At 40.0% G+C, this 18,737-nt stretch overlaps 1 protein-coding gene across 1 annotated transcript; it reads right to left on the bottom strand.

The window, feature by feature from the left end:
• Positions 1–495: 495 nt before the first annotated feature.
• Positions 496–18,685, bottom strand: CRKL (CRK like proto-oncogene, adaptor protein). Its single transcript, XM_071763296.1, has 3 exons — positions 17,756–18,685; positions 13,827–14,289; positions 496–5,298 (listed from the first exon to the last, which is right to left on the bottom strand). The coding sequence occupies exons 1-3, from the start codon at positions 18,067–18,069 to the stop codon at positions 5,164–5,166; spliced, it is 912 nt and encodes a 303-aa protein (XP_071619397.1). The 5' UTR covers positions 18,070–18,685; the 3' UTR covers positions 496–5,163.
• Positions 18,686–18,737: the final 52 nt, after the last annotated feature.

Genomic DNA, 18,737 nt, shown 5'->3' with positions numbered 1-18,737 from the left:
ACAGCTGCCACGAGAGCAGCTGATCTGCCCTCTAAAAAAAGGCAGAGGGGACACTAAGGGACAGAAACTGCTACGGCCACTCCAAGGTGAGCCATCCTTGCTGGTGAATGCAAACCTGAGGACCTTTCCTAAAAGCAGTAATCCATGTAAAAAATTACAAGAAAACTTTCTTTTGCTGTGGCAGCATTTTATTTGAGTGTATTTAGGTGTATTTCCTACTGGTATGAGCTCAAGCAGGCACCCCTCTGGTGAATCTAAAGGGGGTGTTTGTTGTTGTATTTGTTTAGCAATAAAAGCTTTAAATTAAATGAGGGTGACAAACTGGTAAACCCAGCTTGTCCCAGTTATCCTGCACATAATGGGTAATAACCTAATGGGTTATCAGGCCTACTGCACACACGTTACCTGTTCTTGCTGGAGTGTCTGAAATACTGATGCTTTCTCTGAAATATAACTTGCCAGGTGTGAGTAGTTATGGTAAGACACTATGCAGAGTTGGCTATGAATGTTTATTCACATCACAGGGAAATCTGTAGTCCAGAGATGACAAACACTTGATTGTGAACATACCTAGAGAGTCCAGGGGGAAACAACACAAGCTTTCAGACTTCTGTGCAGCAGTTGGATCTGACGGTCCTCTGAAGTTTTCCTCCTTCATGAGATCATCTCAAGTTTCAACACACTATTAATAATTTAACTGAATGATACCAAATCTTAAAAAAAAAAAAAAATATTAAGTTCTATTTAGTGCTATTTTTGATCTGGATTGACTGTTAAAAGGCAGAAGACGACCTCCTCATTTTGACTTGCAGAAGCAGGTATTATAAATGGATTGTACTGACACCTTCCCACAGTGGTGAGAACTCCAGTCCTTCCACTTCCCAGTACACGTGCAGGTTACACCTTATTTACTCAACCAATAACCAGGTAAATTCAAACCATACGCATAAACCAGCCAGTCTTACAAGCAGAGTCAAGGACATCACAGTAAAAGGTTTCTGTCCATGATTTCTACAGAGACCTTTGAAAGCCTCAGCAAAAGAGCAGCATTAAATACAGTGACAGGCAGAGCACCAGAGTGTGGGGTGTGGGGGTGGAGGAGACAGCAATAATCTGTATAACCAGAGATGAGTCTTTTTCAGGTGAACCCCCAGAGCACTGCAGTGAGGTCTGAGAAGAGGCACAAGGATGAAATAAGAGAGTACAGTTCAGCCTGGCAACAGCATTTTCTCCTGCTTAATTCTTCCTTTGATTCTGGAAAACTTGGGTTGGCAGCCTCAGTCACCCCCAAAACAGAGCAGCATAATGACAGTCAGGACTTAAATGCTCTGCTCATCTTATCAAGGTTTTAAGACTAAAGACAACAAATAATACTGTAAGTCAAGTTTTATTTAGACTGTACAAACAGGGCACTGGGGAAAAAAAAACAGTGGCTTGATGCTGGGACCAGTTCTATGAAATACGTGGAGTAAGAAATTAAAAAGGCACTAATCTTAATAAAAGACACTCCATATATTCTAAGAATATAATTCATTTAATACTGTTAATCTCATAGCACAAAAAATAAAACAAGCTATGATCCCCCAAAATAAAACTTTAAAAGCTTACACTTAATATTATTGCCTGAAGATCATGGTCTTTAAATTACATATTGTGTTTTTAAGTTTACACAGTGATGACTGTCTCAAATACAAGGCCACCTTTCCCACTGCAATAATTGTATCCTTGTCCCAAAACACACTTCCATTTAACACAAGTAAACAGAAAATGACAACTATACAAGAATGCTTCCACTGGTCCCAAAAGGCAGTCTTTTAGGCAGGTCTCACTTTCAAATGCAGGTTTTGAGGAAAATGCTTGAAAACTTGACTAGACTAGAAAACAAAGGCAGCCCATTCGTTCCCAGGATGTTAATACAATATAAAAAAATTACTTTACAGGCACATGAAATGGCACAAAGAATGCTCTTTTCCCTTTACAAAAATAACGCTCAGGCTCTTCAGAGCCTCAACCCAAACAGGATATTCCCTTTTGTTTATTCTTTCCCAATTTGTAAACAATCATGAATTAAATTAGCGCTTATCCAGTGATGGACACTGATTAAAACAGTTTTCATTTCAACTTTCAGACTGGTCAGAGGCTTCAATGTCTGTACACACGTGTACACAGCAGGAGGAAGTCACAGAGCCTTTCGTGATGGGTAACTCTGGTGGCACCAGGTAATTAAACCAGCTCCCAGCTCAAAAGCAAGAACAACTTTAATGGTGCATAGGTTGAAGCCACCACTTGCAGGCTTCAAGTCACACGGGGAGGTTATCACTTGGATTTAGGAGGCTTCATAAAGCAACAGACAGCACACAGGTAAGCAAGCAACAAGTGACTGCAAATCCAGAGTCCTTCAAAGAGAAACACCGACTGATCAGATGCAGTCTTTATATGAAAATAGTTGTCTCCTTGTAAAACAGCAAAGACACATTTTGAAGCAAGGTTACAATCAGCTTGGGCTGGTCAGCATATGCTACATTTAAACAACACTGAACATACCTGAACCACACCGCTGCTACTCAGAGAAACTCTGCCCATCTGTGGCCTAAAACCAGGTTCACAGAAATTGAAAAATTCTTGTCTTTGCATCAGATGCCACTACACACAAACTTTGCATAGTTTTGAAGGTAAAACATTTTGCTTTTCTGCAGTACCAGAACATAATTAAACCTAAGACACTGCTTGTGTTCCAAGTGTATACCTTATTCAATGAGGGGATGAGTCAAGACATTTATTTCAGTGAAAAACAAAACAGAACAGCTTAAAAGTTGTGTTCTGGGTCTCAAATCTCACAGTATTTATTTACCATGCAAAGGAAGAATTTTACAATCAGTCTTCTGAAGAGGTGCCTGTAAGTAGGTCAGGTCTGAAACAAGATTCTCTACAGCAGACTGAGTTTAGTGCAGTTTTTATATTCAAAAGATGACTTTCAGTAGTACAATCTCTGTGGTAAACTTACGGGTACAGTTGGGGCACAGAAAAAGCATGACCTTCTTCAGTTAAGAGAGCTGCATAGCTTTTCTTTGCAAGACAAAAATGTCAATGCCTATTGTCAAGAATTACTCTCACAGCACCAAACACTTCAGTCAATGCTACTCTACTTCACAGTTAATTTGGTAGTAAAATGCTCTACAAGAACATCTATACTGTCAGCCACTTGATCAATACTACAGAAAATAGCTAATAGATGAACAGAGAGACTTCTTTAAAAACCCCAGCATTGAGAATGTCTTGTTGCAAATGTAATTTTTGCATTTCTCCAGTGCCTTCCAACTAAGGATCTCCTGGCACTTTCACATGAGCTAAGAAAATGCGTTTTTATTAGGATTAAGCAACACAAATGAACAAGAAAACATGCTGGAACTTAAGACAACAACTTTTACATGATTTGACATTTATAAGAACTGGTGAGATTCTGCAGGTGTCTCAATTTTCTCACTTTGCTACAAGTGACAGCCTTCAAAGTTGAAAAATGGGGGCTGCTGCTTTCCTGTCAGCTTCCAAAACAGACGTTTGTCTTTAACCAGGCTGTTTGAAAGGGGAGGTTTGGAAGTTGTAGTCTCTGCAGCCACGTAATCCATTGATTCAGTGTTCCATTATTTGTAAAAAAAGCATTCCAGTTCACTTACAAAACACATTTAAAGGCAGCAGCATGGGACACCACTGTACCCAGGCTTTCATATCCTGTACACAGGCTAAGAACTTAACCTGCATGGCATGAATTGTACTTAGCTGCAGCCATACAGCTCCCTACTGTAAGTACAACTACAGCAGTCTGGCTTATGTACAGAAAAAGGGAAAGAAGCTCTCCTGCTAACAGACACCTCTGTGGCCTCCTCCAGCCTGAGCAGTAATTTATCACATGGGGAAACCCGGGCAGCTGACTCCAATTAACCATTTTCTAGAGGATGCTGGGAAGGGGAGGGATCTGGGGCATATATAAACCAGAGCCAACTCATTTGGAAGGGTTAAAAAAAGATGGCAGCATGCAGAGGGCTTGGGATGCAAGCAAGGAAAAAGAGGAAGGGGGGAAAAGAAGATGAAAGCAGCTCTGGAAAAAGAAACACAGCAACATGGAGACACCCTTGAGAAAAGGTACTGTGTTTGAAAAGGAGCTGGGGCTGGCATAGGTGGGAAACCTTGGAGAGATAAGGGGGCCTGCAGAGAAATGGGTGTAAAAGGTGTATGTTTAAATAAGAGGATTTTATCAGTATTTACCGAGTTCTTCTGTCTCACTCCTCTCTTGCCTCTCCACACCACAGCAATGTGATCAGTGTGTCTCCCAAGTGACAGCTTGGTGACAAGCATTTCTGCACTAGTAAAGCTACGCTTCCAAAACTGCAGGAGAGCTGTTTGTAGACCAGGCCAAAGTGTTTTCCTTTAAATCTCACTTTCTACAGTTAGTGCTCGCAAAAATCAACAGAAATGCATTAAGAATGTCAAAAACAGGTTACAAGTATCAACCCCTCCTAAGTTTCCTTATAAATAAAAACCTCAGCTTCAATACAGCTCAGTCAATGGTTATTTGCATTCAACACACACTGTTTCAGGAAGGTCAACAACAAGCTTAAGAGTTAACAGAAAAGAGCAGCTTCTAATACAACTGCTTAGCATACATAAGCTTCAATTATTGTCCTCTAAGAGACCATCATTTTAAATGTACTACCTTAGGACAGGTTTGCTTAAAACTAAGTCGTCTTCAGTCCTAAAATTGCATTTTTGTTGTTGCTTTTTGTTGGACAGTAATGCACAAGTTGCACGTTTGATCTAAGATTGGGCTCTTCCTACTGAGCAAGCCAGAAAAAGTCTGCGGAAGTCTCAATAGGGAAGGTTTTCTTCTCATACTTCTCTGCTATATACTGGTTCAGTCTTCTCCAGCTTAAGGCCCAGTAGAGTTTTAAAAGTGAAACTAAATTCTGGATGATGCAACTATGGTATGAATGTCAGGCAGTGACTTCATTCACATGTACTCCAAATGTATATTAAAAGAACCGTCAAACTGCAGCAAGCTGGGAAATGGGCAATGCTAGCAATGTGCCATTAAGTCATCACCCCACCTCAAACAATGCTAATGAGAGCCAGGAAAATGAAGCAGCAGTGTAAATTGGGCAGAGGGAATCATTCGTTCTCATCTGGGTTTTGAGGGTCAAATATTTTGACGTGTGTGAACGGGAAGAGACCTTTCCGACCATTGACTTCTCCTTCCCACTGACCGTTTATGTTCATCCTTGTAACCTTCACAATGTCTCCAACCTGCATAATTAAGGAAAAAAAAGTGATCACAGATGGGAATCTCACATCTGATACAAACACAAATCAAATTAAGAGGAACAATAAATACAGCCCCATCGTAGGGAGAAAAAAAAACCCCACCCTCTCCTTGGCATGAGGTTCAGCTGAAAAGAAAACTAACTTTAGAATAAATGAAACATCAGCATTTTGCTGTTAAATGTAAGATTATAGTCTGCACTCTTTTTTAGGGTCTTAACTACATGTGTATTTATGTATTCAGACAAATTAGTAAACTTTTTAATAGGAAAGCTTTTAACTTCATGCAGCAATATATTTAGCTTAGATATAAAACAACATCACTAAAGCTACCACCAGCAACGAGATGCAACCTTCCTTGAAAATGGCACACTCTTGTTTGAGCATCACCTTCCTTGTTTCATAGGAAATTTAGTTTTTCAAACAAACTCCTAAGGCAGAGAAACCATTACTTCAAGTTCACAGTTTAAGAAGATTCTGTAGTTTCTAAAAAAATGGTATACTTCTGAAATAGATAAATGCAATCTCAAAAAAAATTTTTTTTAAGTATTAGATGTACAGATCCTAGCTTTTTTTTTTTTTTTTTTTTTTTTGTCACTTCTTCTTGCCAAAGAATTTTAAACAGGAACAATGACACATCCAGCCTTTCCTACCTTAACTCTTATCTCTTAACTGTATATGGTGAAAGATGAGAAAAGCTAAACTAGGATCCAGCAAGAATCAGCCCAGATGAGAAGTGACACTCTTGTTCAGTGCCTGTAGTTAACTTGGATTAGGGTAATTTACAAAGTAAAATATCCTATTTGATAAACAGTGTTTAAGAGTCAATAGTTACTTCTCCCTTAAATGCTTCAGGATAGCTGAACCTGTGGTCTGTTGCAGCAGTTCTCTAACTTTACACCTCCCTTCCTGTTTACTTAATTTACTCTGTGTGGTAACTACAGTAAACAGTAGAAAAGTGACATTAGCAGCTAATGACTAATCTCACAAAAAGAAGAACCTGCCAGTGACCCGTGGCCAACAGCCCATAAGTTTCTTTCCCAAACTAGATCCAGGCATTTTGTAGCCTCAGCTTCTCAAGCTACTCCTGTGCAACCCAAAGGCAACTAGCTTTGATCCTAAAGAAAACCTAGATTTTAGTCCTGGTAAAGTATGTATAACAACTTGTCTACATTATCTAAATTGTATTAAAATTTAGAACTGATGGAGCCAGTTTAAGGAGCTTGGCTAAGGGCCTTAGATTAAAGCTGTTCAGGTAAGAGCCAGGTATTTTCTGTTGAAGGAAGAAGCCCTGAGTTTACAACATAGTGTGCATGTCACTAGATGATCTGAAGCCTGTTTAAACCACTTGCTATTCCTTCAATAGACTTTTTTTTTTTTAAGATCACTCAAGCAAGAACCATGAAGCAAGATTTAAGATACTATAACAAACTCCATGACAGTCATATACTATTAAGTATATAGCATACATACTGTTAAGTAGTTCATAAACTGCCCAAAAGTTAGCACATACTTAGAGCATTCATTTCATTAATTTGAGTGGTTTTCATCTCTTCCCCACTACTGGCAGCATGCTTCAATTGTGCCTTTGCTAAAAAGCACAATTTGTCAGACTTTTCACTGACTAGAAAGGCTAGAGAATGCTTTAAATAGTAACAAGATGACATAAACAGGAACTTAACAAATGCCTCTTTAGCAATAGGCTGATAACATCTATAAATATTCAGTGTTATTTTGCTAGATTTAAATAACCCTTGAAGATGGGTCTAAGTTCCAAGTTTTAGGCCCAAAGTCAAGAAGACTCTGCCAATGTTGCTGTAGTTAAAACCTAAGCATAAAACCAGTCCAGTCTCAAATGCTTTAACTTTTTTTCATGGAAGACAAATAGTACTCCTTAGCACTCTGGATCAAAACCATGGACTTGAATTTTCTGAGAGTCTGACAATTTATTTTTGCTTACATGCTGCAGAGGTCAAGCCACTATTAATTCTGAAGCTCTAGAAAAAGATATCTGTCAGTTTGAATTATTTCTAAAACATAAATAGGTTTTTGAACTCTTGCTTCAGCTGAGTGGAAAAAAAAAATTACAATGAGTCTATTACATTGCAATAAATTGCCACGTGGATTAACAATGTGAAATGTTCTTTAGAGGGCTGGGTGGGCAAAATTGCTACAAATCAGTATCTGCCATTAAAGAGTGCTTGGTGCCAAAGCTACCAAAAATATTCCAATTTTCCCAAGACCCACTGCAGTAGTAAGTTGATTTATAATAACATTTCTTAAAAAAATCTCATAATATGAGCTCATAATGAAAGCTTCTGAATATCCTCATGTGCTATATTCTTCTTTAAAAATGCAGTTCCCTTGGGAAGGTTAAATGAAACAGCATGTTTGAACAAGGTTTTTGGAGAAGGAACCTTGATGTCATGATAGAATAATTCATCTTGCATTAAAACCTCTGTTTTGACAGTGTCTAGAAGAACCTGGTCAAGCAGTCTATGTATTTCTTCCCACAGTACTAACTAAAAGCACTATTTGGTAAGGGCTTTTTAAAGCATCTATAATAGTCAGGTGAGGTGCGATCTCCCACTAAAACTGTTTAATCCACTATTTTTTTCAGGGAACATTTTAAGCCAGTCAGAAGGATTGTCTTATGATTAGGCACAGGACTGAGTCAGGAGACCTGGTTCTATTCTCATCTCTGCCACAAACTTCCTGTATGACTCTGGACAACTCATGGCCCTTATCTATAAATTAGAATAATGCTTCCTTAGTCTCAGCACCTCTCAGATAAGTTAATTCACTTTTAAATTATGTTGGTGTCACTAGATGGAAGTATCAACTGCTGCAATGAGTAATACTGCAGAAATGCAGCTATTTGGTTCCACCCAAATGATAAAAATCAAAATGTATCCAAGATGCTATTTCAGATTGCATCCTTTCCTTATGTCCCTGTTAGAGCATGAATTTGAAGCCCTGGGGCAACACAAGCTGTGGAACATGCCAGTCAGAAAGGTTGCTTCATTCACTCTAGACTCTTCCACACCTGTCTTCCATTTAAAGCTGATTCATACACTGCAAAAAGTTTCTGCCAGTTTGCCAGTTTGGTCACACACTCAACCAATTCAACATATTTTGCAGATACTCCAGTAATTGTATGTTAATAGTTCTATGGCTGATAGAGTACTCTAATATAAGTTTAAGGAGATAAAATTTGCATTAAACATCACAATTTTAGCCCATTGGGTCGATAGCTTTTGAAATCACATTGCTCTCTGGAATTTTTGTAATGTTGAATCTCAGTTGTTATCCTACTTAGTGTCACAACTCACCTTCTTTGGTAACACCAAAACCTAAACAATTGTACATGGCAGCTGCCTCTTCTGAAGAAGAATAAACAAGAATCTGAGAAATTACTTGATATCCAATTGTCCTAAAAGGTATAAAGATGACCTACACAAAAGAGGCACAGCTGAGTTGTACTGCAAACAGGACAAAGTGACACTGAAATAGCTGGTGCTTCATGGATTGGAAGATTCAAGAAACCAACAGGCTGAAAGCACAGCTTAATTAACCCTTCACTTCTGATGCTGTATGCCAGAAGAATAATAGTTGATACCCAAAGGAGAGAATTGTGTAGTTCAGAGAAAAGACCTTCTCATTCTTGAGACATTAAAACAGGTCAAAGGGCAGCAGAGAAGTGCTGAAGTCCTAATTTCTGGAGAAATTAATGAAGCCTCATCCAGGAACAGAGTAAAACAGTAGAAGTTTGCACTTCAAATACAGCAAGGGTAACTGCCAGAGTTGGGGCTGCAGCACCACAGATAAATGCTGCTTTTCACTAAAGGATGGTGGCCAGCTCTCATGATGTGCCTTAATTGTGCCTTTAATTTGGAGAGCTCAGAACTACCACAGACCATCATTCTTGAGCCATGCTGATTCTCACTGGAGCCCAGGATCTTGTCTTAGGTTATCCAGTAGCTTTCAGTTTCATCTGGAAACAAACTCTGCAAACAATTCCAAGAATGAATATATTTAAATCATGAGGCCCTGAGTACTATCAAGATGAGAACCATCAGTAACTCTTGGCTGGAAATGGCAGTGACAAAGATGAGGATTGCACACAAATCTCTGAAGTTGCTCTCAGTTGTATTTTTAAAGGTAGCATACTGAAAAGTTGGTGCATATCAGCACAGAGGGATCCTGCTGCCAGGGTCACCTTCAATTCCATAGTTAACAGAACAAAAGCTTCCTGATCAACACTTCATGCTACACAAGTATAGGCTCAATATTTTTGCTTAAAACATAGACCTTGTGGGTTAGATCCATTTTAATGTTATGTTTAACCCAGCAATATTAAGATTCCTTGGCTTAAGCACAATGCTTGCAGTCTAGTGAAAGAAATAGCCTAATTTCCTAATTAAGAAAGTTCTACTACTAGCACATTTTGGCCTACTTGTCAAAACTTCCCTTTGAAGAGGAAAAAAGTTAACTGTAACCTAATTGTGACAAGCTCAAGAGAAATAGTGTAAGTCAGTTATATAATTATGGTGTATGGATATTTATTTTGCCAAAACATTTCAGTCTCTGGTTAACTCTACTAGTAAACATACAGGAGTATGTCTGATACATCATTAACAGATAAACTAATTATTACTATAATGCTGGCAGAGGTCTAAAAAAAGCTGTAATTGGTATTAAAACTTTAAATATACTGTGAGGCTCTTGTTTTAAAAGAAACAATCTTCAGATTCTGTAAGAATTGTGTTAAGTCTGGAGATGAACTCTTGGACTGCTACTGCCTTCAAAATGGTCTATGACACTTACTACAGTGTTTGCAATATATTTAAGAACAATTTTTTTCAACACATGGCAACATAAGTCTAGTGGCTGCTGCTCACTGTCCATCTCCTGGCTCATTACACCATTTAATTCCACTCTAGAAGTGATTTTGGAATTAGTTGTTCATGTCCTTAATCAACCTTTAAACAGCTCACTAATTTTTAAGGGAATTATCCTTTAGTTTATCAGCTGCCTATGCTGACACAAAGAACTTTGTTGTGTAGAAGTTAGCAATCAATTAACTACTTCAGACCCAAACAAGAAGTACCCAACTACCAAGAGCTCAGCTTCTTTAAGGTAAAACAGCTCAGGTCTTAGCACAGATGTCAGTTTAGAACAAGGCTTCCCTGGCACTTTTACAGGCTGGCTACACAGCTACAGAGTACTAAATGCTGAGAAACTTTTTTTTCACTGCTCTGTACCACAGTTACAGTGCCAAAGAATCTCTGCTCTTACAAAATTCATCATCTCTAAAGTGCTATCCTCTATAATCTTAGAACACAGGATTACCCACCTAGTTTTCCCAAAGAAAAGGAGGATTGAAGAGCAGCAGTACGAAGCCCTGTAATGCAGGTAAGAGTTCTAGTCCCAGTAAATACAGGATGCTGTATCCTTGTCCTTTATATTCCTTCCTCTAGAGCCCCAGAAAGGAAGGAAATTGCTTCTTGGCTAGAAGCACACAAGTAGAGAAACAGATCTGGGTGGCTGAGGCTTTGTGGTTTGGTTGGAGTTTTTGTGTTTTCTTATGCAGTATCCAGGAAAATACTACAAACACTTAAAAGTTAGTTGCAGTGAGAAACTGCAGGATTCACTCATTTCATTAAAAACATCATATCTGAACTGCCAGGGTAACTAACTAAATGGATAACAGTATATTAGAAATCTTAGAAATACATCTAATTTATCACAGGGTTTACTAACTGTTCACTGGTGCAGGGAGATGGTCAAAATTATGCCCAAAATTACATGTATACCAGCCAAACACTTTGAGATAGTAGCAATACTTAATTTTTTTTTTAGCCTATCAACAGGTTACTATTCAATTTTTAATTTTGGTGAATAGAAGTAGAACATATAATGTAGTGACACCAAGTCAACGTTTAGACATCTTCAGCCCAGCAAGGTCCCAGCTGCCTTATAAAAAATGCACTAACTCTAGAACCCTTACAGGAGCAGCACTGTAGTTGCCCTTAAACTGTCACACTTAAAAATAATGTTTAGAAGCTGAATACTCCATCATCACCCAAACAAACAGATCTTGTTTCAGATTTTCAGTGGAATATTCACTTGTTTTACAAGTTATGTTTTTCATGTGAAATGTTTTTTTGAACAACATTACACCTTCTTTACAAAACAAACTTCTCTGTAACAGACTATGAATCTTCTAAACAAAACTTCTGACAGCTTATGTAAACAACAGCATGCAATAGAAACACTGGACTTGCAAGCAGAAAGCTTCTCCCCTTTTCAAGCTAAACAGGAGAATGACATCCTTTCACTTAAAAGGAAGTCAAGCAGATTACTATGCAATAGCTTTATTTACTCCAGATGGTATTCTCTTCCTTTTAAGTACTGTTTGTGTGCTGACAACACAAAGCTAGAGCCAGCAAATAGATATTTTGCTCTCACATTATCAGTCATTATCAAACACCATTATTTTGAAAGAATATGGCTAACTTTCTTCTCCAGAACATTACCATGACCTGTTCTTTTCATACCACCAGGTACTTCTGGTTTTTAAGAGCACCAAAAGTTTCAAATGGTCCAGATTATTTAGTGACATGTAGAGTCCTGACAAGGTTGGGATTAAATACATCATCAGACCTCCACAGGTGTTGGGAAATCCAAAGGAAGATAATGAAAAGTAGTTGGACTTTTTTTTTTAGTAGAACACATGACAAAAAAAAGAATTACTCTAATGTGGTTGCTAAAGTTCCCTATGCATAGATGGATATGAGGAAGCTGCAATCACTGATTTTAATGAAAATGTAGATCAGTTCCCAGAATTCTGCTTCTGAAGCCTCTTGAGAAGCCACAGTGTGGCTTGGCTGAGAAGCACTTGCAAAGAAAATGGGACTACATAGAAAGGCAAAATATGACAGTGGTGGAAGACAAAGACATGAGGCAACAAGTGATCAGAATTCAGTGGAAGAGAAGAATCTCTCACACAAAACTTCAGCAATTTAAATCTACATGTTGGTTAGAGAATTAATACTACTGGTATACCAGAGTAGTGAAAATGGAGGGACTAACTAGGTCAATAAAAAGCAAGTTCAAAAAAAAAATCTGTTTGAAGGACATCCTTCCAAGTGGTTCTGCTACCCTGAAGCATTTCTGGGACACATTGGTAACACAACAAAATCATTTGCCTTGCTTTGTTTTCAGAAGCATGAGTAGTTCTGGCAGGAATCTTATGTGCAGTGCAGCTGGCAGAGAATTTCACCTTGCTCTATGATAATGTTCACACACTGTTCATAAGTAACAAGCTGCTAGGTTTCATAAGACTCAAAGAAAATCCAGTAATGCATATTTAATTTTTAATCCTGTAAGAGTAAACACCTGTAGAGGTTTTACAAGTATAGCAGGAAAAATATTATCCCAATACTATGAGCAACTACTATGAAACTGGAAGTCACAAATAAAACTTTTCAAATCTCACACAAAAGCTATATATAGGTACCAACTTTAACTTGCAAAGTAATTGAGTAAAAGCAAAAGTTCAAAAGTATTTTTTAAATCGCTATTATTTTACTTGCTAAAATTCTGTTACTTCCTTTGCTTGTTTCCTTGCTTTCTCCTTGAAGTATTGTAGCACACTCAAATTTCATGGGTGAGCACTTTTTTCCAGATAGGACATTTTTGAGCTGTGTGTTAGCAGCCTTCAGTGTAATCAAAGTGGAAAAGTCACAGTCTCAGTGTTCAGAGTATAGCTTTAAAAACTTTTCCTAACCCATATCTTATGCCAGTCAGACTAGGATTGTAACATGAATTTTTTTACCATTCAAAGAATAAAGCTCTAAAGTCTTAAAGACATCCCTAATACAATTAAAATGCTTTGACAAAACAGGAACTTACCCAGGGCTCAACACAAATTTAGAGACTACTACACTATAGCCTTTCATCCCTCATCCCCAGCTTAGCTCTTAAGGTTTCTCAAATTCCACTTATAAAAATCAAAGTAAAAGGCACTGGAGTACTTCTGCACCAGACACATGAGTGCATCTCATGCTATAGCTGAGGATCAGAAGGATTTTTTCAGCAATCCTTACCTTTCTCTAAGGATTCAACTGCCAGTTCTGAACTTGGAATAATGCAATGAGTAATGAAACAACATTTTCCCTCCCTGAGATTTTGGAGAAGCAAAGTCATCTTCTTGCTAGTACTTCCACAGTGGGATGTATACACGCTGCTACCCTTGTAATATTTGCACTGGCAAGAAGAGAGTGTAAATATGGATCCTGAAGTAACTTGGTTACTTTTCTCACAGAAGTGGTATAGGTGAAGCAATTTTTGTAGATCTTTCTTCAAAATTAGCTTATGTAACTACATCCCTTGACTTAGATAAGCAAGACTCCATGTGAAGTCATCCGCAGCATCTTTGCCATTAACAATTTTTAATTTCTTTGTTCACAAAACAATTAAAAATGACTATTTGAGAGGAAAAACCTTACCTCTAATGCCAACGCAGTCTTGTCATAAGCACAGGGTACTCTCTTTTGGATAGCTTTGGCATAGACTGGTCCGTTCTGTGGTGATGGCAGAGGATTGATCACTGCTCCAGGTGTATTGGGTACTGAGGGAAGGGGGCTTGCGGTCTGAGGCTGAGCATAAGCATGGGCAGGTTCTGGAATACCATAACTGTTGGAATTCCTGTTTCCATGCTTCCCAAGAGAAGATCTGACTAGCTTTTCTACATAAGGAACAGGAATCATCCCAATCCGACCATCTTTGTTTCTGGCACTCCACCACTGTTCTTCTGGCTTCTCTACGATTACCAGTATCTCACCCTTTTTAAATGGAAGATCCTCAGCATCATTGCCAGGAAAGTCATAGAGAGTCCGAACATATTCCACATTTTCTTCTGCAGTGGACATAGCAGGAGCAGATCCAGATCCCATTGGTGGGCTTGGATACCTAAGTTTAAAAAATATTTGGTATAAGCAGTAGTGATTGTTTTGTACTTCCCGTAACAAAGTTAAGTACCTGGTTTACAGTGGGAACACCAATTAGGGGAGAATTACTTAATCAGCTTTGTAACAAAGGTATTGGCTTCACAAGTGTGAAGCATTCACACTTGTAAGTAATTAATTAAATGCCCCAAACAGTGTCCCCAAAAACCCAAGAAAAATCTGTCATGGACACAGAAAATTTGGAGAAATAATGCAAATCATCTTCCACCTGTTCTGGATTCCTGTGAGGATCTTAGGGAGAATAAAATTAGTTCTATAGCTTAAGCTGTAAGACTCATTATGCATAAAACCAAAATTATTTGGGTGACTTGGGATGGAGGGGCCCTTGGAAAGCTAAGTAATCCTCTTCAGTTCATCACATCTACATTTTTAACTTCAGCACCTGCTTCTAAAGAATTCAGTAACTCTAAATGTTAGACCTGAGGGAGTATAGTGGAAAAAGGGAACAAAAAAAGCAAGAGGTGGATATGATCCAAGGGTTGGACTTGATGATCTCTGAGGTCCCTTCCAACCCAGCCAATTCTATGATTCTATGATAAGAACTTAGTTTTCTAACAAAAAGCTGTAAGTTCCATATTGTCTTCCTGATCAGTACTACAGCATCTTTCTAACTGAATCCTATTATTCAGGTTTAGGAGTAATAGGATTCTCCTAGAATTTTGGGGTCAGCTACTCACATTTATACCAAAAACTCCTTTAAGAGACAGGCAGATTGTGTTTTTAGAAGATGACACTCCCTCCTTCTTTTCTGGAAATAAATAATTGAGCTTCCTAATCTTATTTCTACAACTTCAAATCTCAAAGGGCTGTTATACTACAATAGAAAAATTGTTAGTTTCAGAGTGCTTATCTTTATTGTGTATCTGAATATCTTGAAACCAAAAAATGACATCTTCATAAAAGACAGGATGAAACACATCCACTGGTAAGAATGGAGTAAGAAATGAAAGCTAACTATCTAGAAATAATCCTTTACCTTATGAACCATAATATTACCTTTAATTTATTCACATAAATGTTTATTACTTTGTCCATCACCCACCGAATAGTCACTTCATTATCAGTGATAAGGTTGCTCATCAAATGAGTGTATTTTCACTGAAGTTTATTTTCACCATAAACTTTATACATATTATTAAAATCATCTCTCAGAAATCTTAACACATATAGGTCATGGCAATAATTATTACCTAAGCTATGACAGCAAGAATGCATGTCATTAGCCTACTTCAGTTCTCTTTTCCTACTTTTTAAATAAAATGCTAGTTGCATCCCTATGATTTTTGCAAGGTATGTGAGAAGCCCTAAGCAGAAAAATAGACACTGCTGTAAGACACCCTACAGCAGCCAAAGCCAGGATAGGGAGAGGGGAACCCTTCAGAGAGCAGGCACTCTGCATAAGCAAGGGCTCAGGGACATCTGCAAGGATGACACAGAACAGAGAGCTTAAAACAGTCTGCTTTGATTAAAATATCCCAAGAGCTAAGTGTTGTATGGCTACATACAACAAACTAATTCTGCCAGGAAAACCACCTCTTCATACTGTACTTCATGAAATTAAGAGAATCAACAGCCTTCAAAAGCACAAGCACCTGAGTGAAAATGTCAGAAAAACAATAATAAGCAGCAGCACTTCTGGAAAGCCACCTGTCCACTCCTATTCCAAATCTAGTCTCTTAGCAAAAAACATTTAAATAAAAATAATCTGGAAATGCTCCCTCTCACAGCAGGAAGTCTCTTTCTGGAACCCTGTCACTGATTTTCCTAAAAGAGCTTAAAACAAAAATCATGCTAAGGAAAACCACTTAGTTGATCCTGTTTGTTGCATTATAAAAAAGGTTGTCAGTTCACAGTTGGTTAGGTCCCATCTGTCTGTGTATGCTGAGAGAACAACCAAATCCTACACGTAATCAAAACCTGCAAAATAAGGTAGAATTAAAAGGCTCAGATTTTTTTCACACAAGATTCCTAACAAATACCAAGAGCAATTAGCTAAATTTTCAAGCATCTTAAAGCCAAGTCAAGTAATTGCCAGAAATGGCTAAGAACAAGTTTTTACTTCCAGAAAAGCACAACTGTATCCAGGTTAAGGAGAACTGAGATAAGCATAAAGATTGCTTCAGTGTAGGCTTCTTTTTCCTCCCAGCTGTCCACATAACATCAGGCAGCTCCCCTGAAGTGTTCCTACAATGGTGAAAGTTTTTTGTTTGTTTGTTTTTCACCTATCCATCTCTGTAGCCATATCACAATCACTGCCCAGAAGACTTCTCAGGAACTTCAGGAATTCTGAAGCTAGTGCTCTTTGTCACATCCCACCCATCACCTGACAGCTTTACAGGAAGACTTTTTTGACCACCTGAGTTTTTCAACCTGACAAGCTCTTCTTGTCAACCTCTGATAAACTGCTGATTAAGAACTGGGCTATGCCAAGTTAAAATTGTGACTACAAAACTCAAGTTATTCTTCCCTCTAAGAACTTGCAAATCTGCAAAACACAGTAAGATTTTAAACTGAACCATTTTATTTTCCTTTTTCAATGTCAATAGCTTTCCAGCTTTTATTTCACTTTGTTCTATCCAGGAAGCCTAAGAGCTGTGAAATATAAAATACTGAGAAAGGCTTTATAAATTTAAAAAAAGGAATATGTTCTAGAGTTGCTGATAAGCAGTTTACTGATGCAAATTTTAGGTGCGTCCCATGTTGGGAACAGGACAAAGAATGAGCTCATAGCCAAGTTGCATTTTCCCATCCTTCTAGAACAGTATTTAGTGCAGTGCATGCAGTATGCAGATATAGATGAACAAAGCCATAATCAAACTGTGAGAAGTGTTTCACAGTTTTGGGGGGGTAAAAACGCCACTGTAGAATTTTGGGAAATGTTGTCCTAGAATGTATTAAAGCTGACTTAACAGGATGAAGCAGTCTAATCGCATAAAGGCCTGTTCTATTGTAATCAGTGTGGATGCAGGGACAGACAGCAATTTAAGCTCAGAGGCTGTACTGCAGTCACTGAGAAGACTTGTGAACCAGTTTCTCGACCATCCTAGGAACAGAAGGACAATACCAGAAGAATAAGTTGACACAAAGAGACCACACCCTCTTGCAAGGCAATTATAGTCAGTACACAGGGTACCTTTACACATGCCTACACACACACACCACACGGACAGGCTGCATTATATGGATCATTTGACTGAAAAAGCAATATGGGCACTGAGAGCTAGGGTACTAAAAAGCACCACTATTAGACACAGCTTCAAACGAGGGCCGCAAACAAATTATGCGTAGCACAGCCCTACACTCAGTGTTAAGATCCTGGAGCTATTAGGCTGGACTGAGACCCCTCCCCTCCTTGCACCACCTGGAGCTAAAGATGGCAGTGGGTGGGGCGGGGGGAGGGTGGCACTCACCTGGGCGCAGGCTCGATGAGGGTAGTGGTGTCCAGGTAGTGGATTTTGTAGAATTCCAGCAGGGCGGGCAGGTGCTCAAACTCCTGGTCGCCGATCTTAAAGCGGCGATTGGGCAAGGAGTTAATGATGTAGTGGGAAACCCGGGAGTTCTCGGACACCGAGAGCACGTAGTCCCCCGGGCAGGTGGACGAGTCCCGCACCAGGAACATGCCATGCCGCTGCCCTTGCAACCGCGTCTGCGCCTCCGCCCGAGACACCGGGCCCACGTACCAGCTGGAGCGGTCCGACGAATCGAAACGAGCGGCGGAGGACATGGCTCCGGGCGGGGAAGGGGAAGGGACAGGGGGGAAGGAAGGTGAAGAGCCCCAAGGCCCAGACGGAGGAAGAGACTCGGAGAAGGGGAGGCCCGGGCAAGGAGGCCTGGGAGGCGGAGCGGGCTGGGGGCTAGGAGGAAGTGGCTAGAGCTCAGCCCAGCAGATCGCAAGCCCAGGGAAAGAGGGACAAGGGAGAAGAAAGCTCCGCGCCTCGGGAGGCGAAGGACAGAGGAGCGGCTGGGGTAGGGCTGGCCAGACGCGGCGGTCAGGGCCCCCGAGTCTCCCTCAGCGGCGGGGTGTGCAGGGCATCCTTCCCGCCTCTCTCTCAGGCCTGCGGAGGGCCCGGCTGGGCGGGTGGCGAGGAGCAGCGGCGGCTGACAAGGACAGGCGGCCCGTGAAGGTGGCGAGGATAGCCCGCAACGGTGCTGCTGTGCCGGAGTCAGACGTGAGGGGGGGGAAGGGGCAGGTGAGGCAGAAGCGCCGGGCTCCCGCTTTCTCCTATGGGTTCCCTCCCCTCTCCGAGCCGAGCACCAAAATGGCGGCGGCGCCGGGCGGAGGGAGCTCTCCGGAGACACCGCCCCGCGCAGGCGCCCGGCGGCTCGCACCGGCGGGAGGGGGGAACGAGGCGGGGCGGCCTCGCGCCGCCGGGGGAGGAGCGGGGGCAGCGC

This window comes from Heliangelus exortis, chromosome 19 (genome assembly GCF_036169615.1).
Source record: "Heliangelus exortis chromosome 19, bHelExo1.hap1, whole genome shotgun sequence".
NCBI classification, from domain to species: domain Eukaryota; kingdom Metazoa; phylum Chordata; class Aves; order Apodiformes; family Trochilidae; genus Heliangelus; species Heliangelus exortis.
The sequence above is the reverse complement of the archived record's forward strand: the minus strand, read 5'-3'. Positions and strand labels throughout refer to the sequence as shown.

What these genes read in the sequence shown, in the direction of transcription:
- CRKL (XM_071763296.1), bottom strand. Translation starts at nt 18,069, where the DNA reads ATGTCCTCCGCCGCTCGTTTCGATTCGTCGGACCGCTCCAGCTGGTAC. An exon ending in CTCATCGAGCCTGCGCCCAG is followed by an intron (nt 14,290 to 17,755) that starts GTGAGTGCCACC and finishes TTTTAAACTTAG; the next exon opens with GTATCCAAGCCCACCAATGG. An exon ending in AGACTGCGTTGGCATTAGAG is followed by an intron (nt 5,299 to 13,826) that starts GTAAGGTTTTTC and finishes TTAATTATGCAG; the next exon opens with GTTGGAGACATTGTGAAGGT.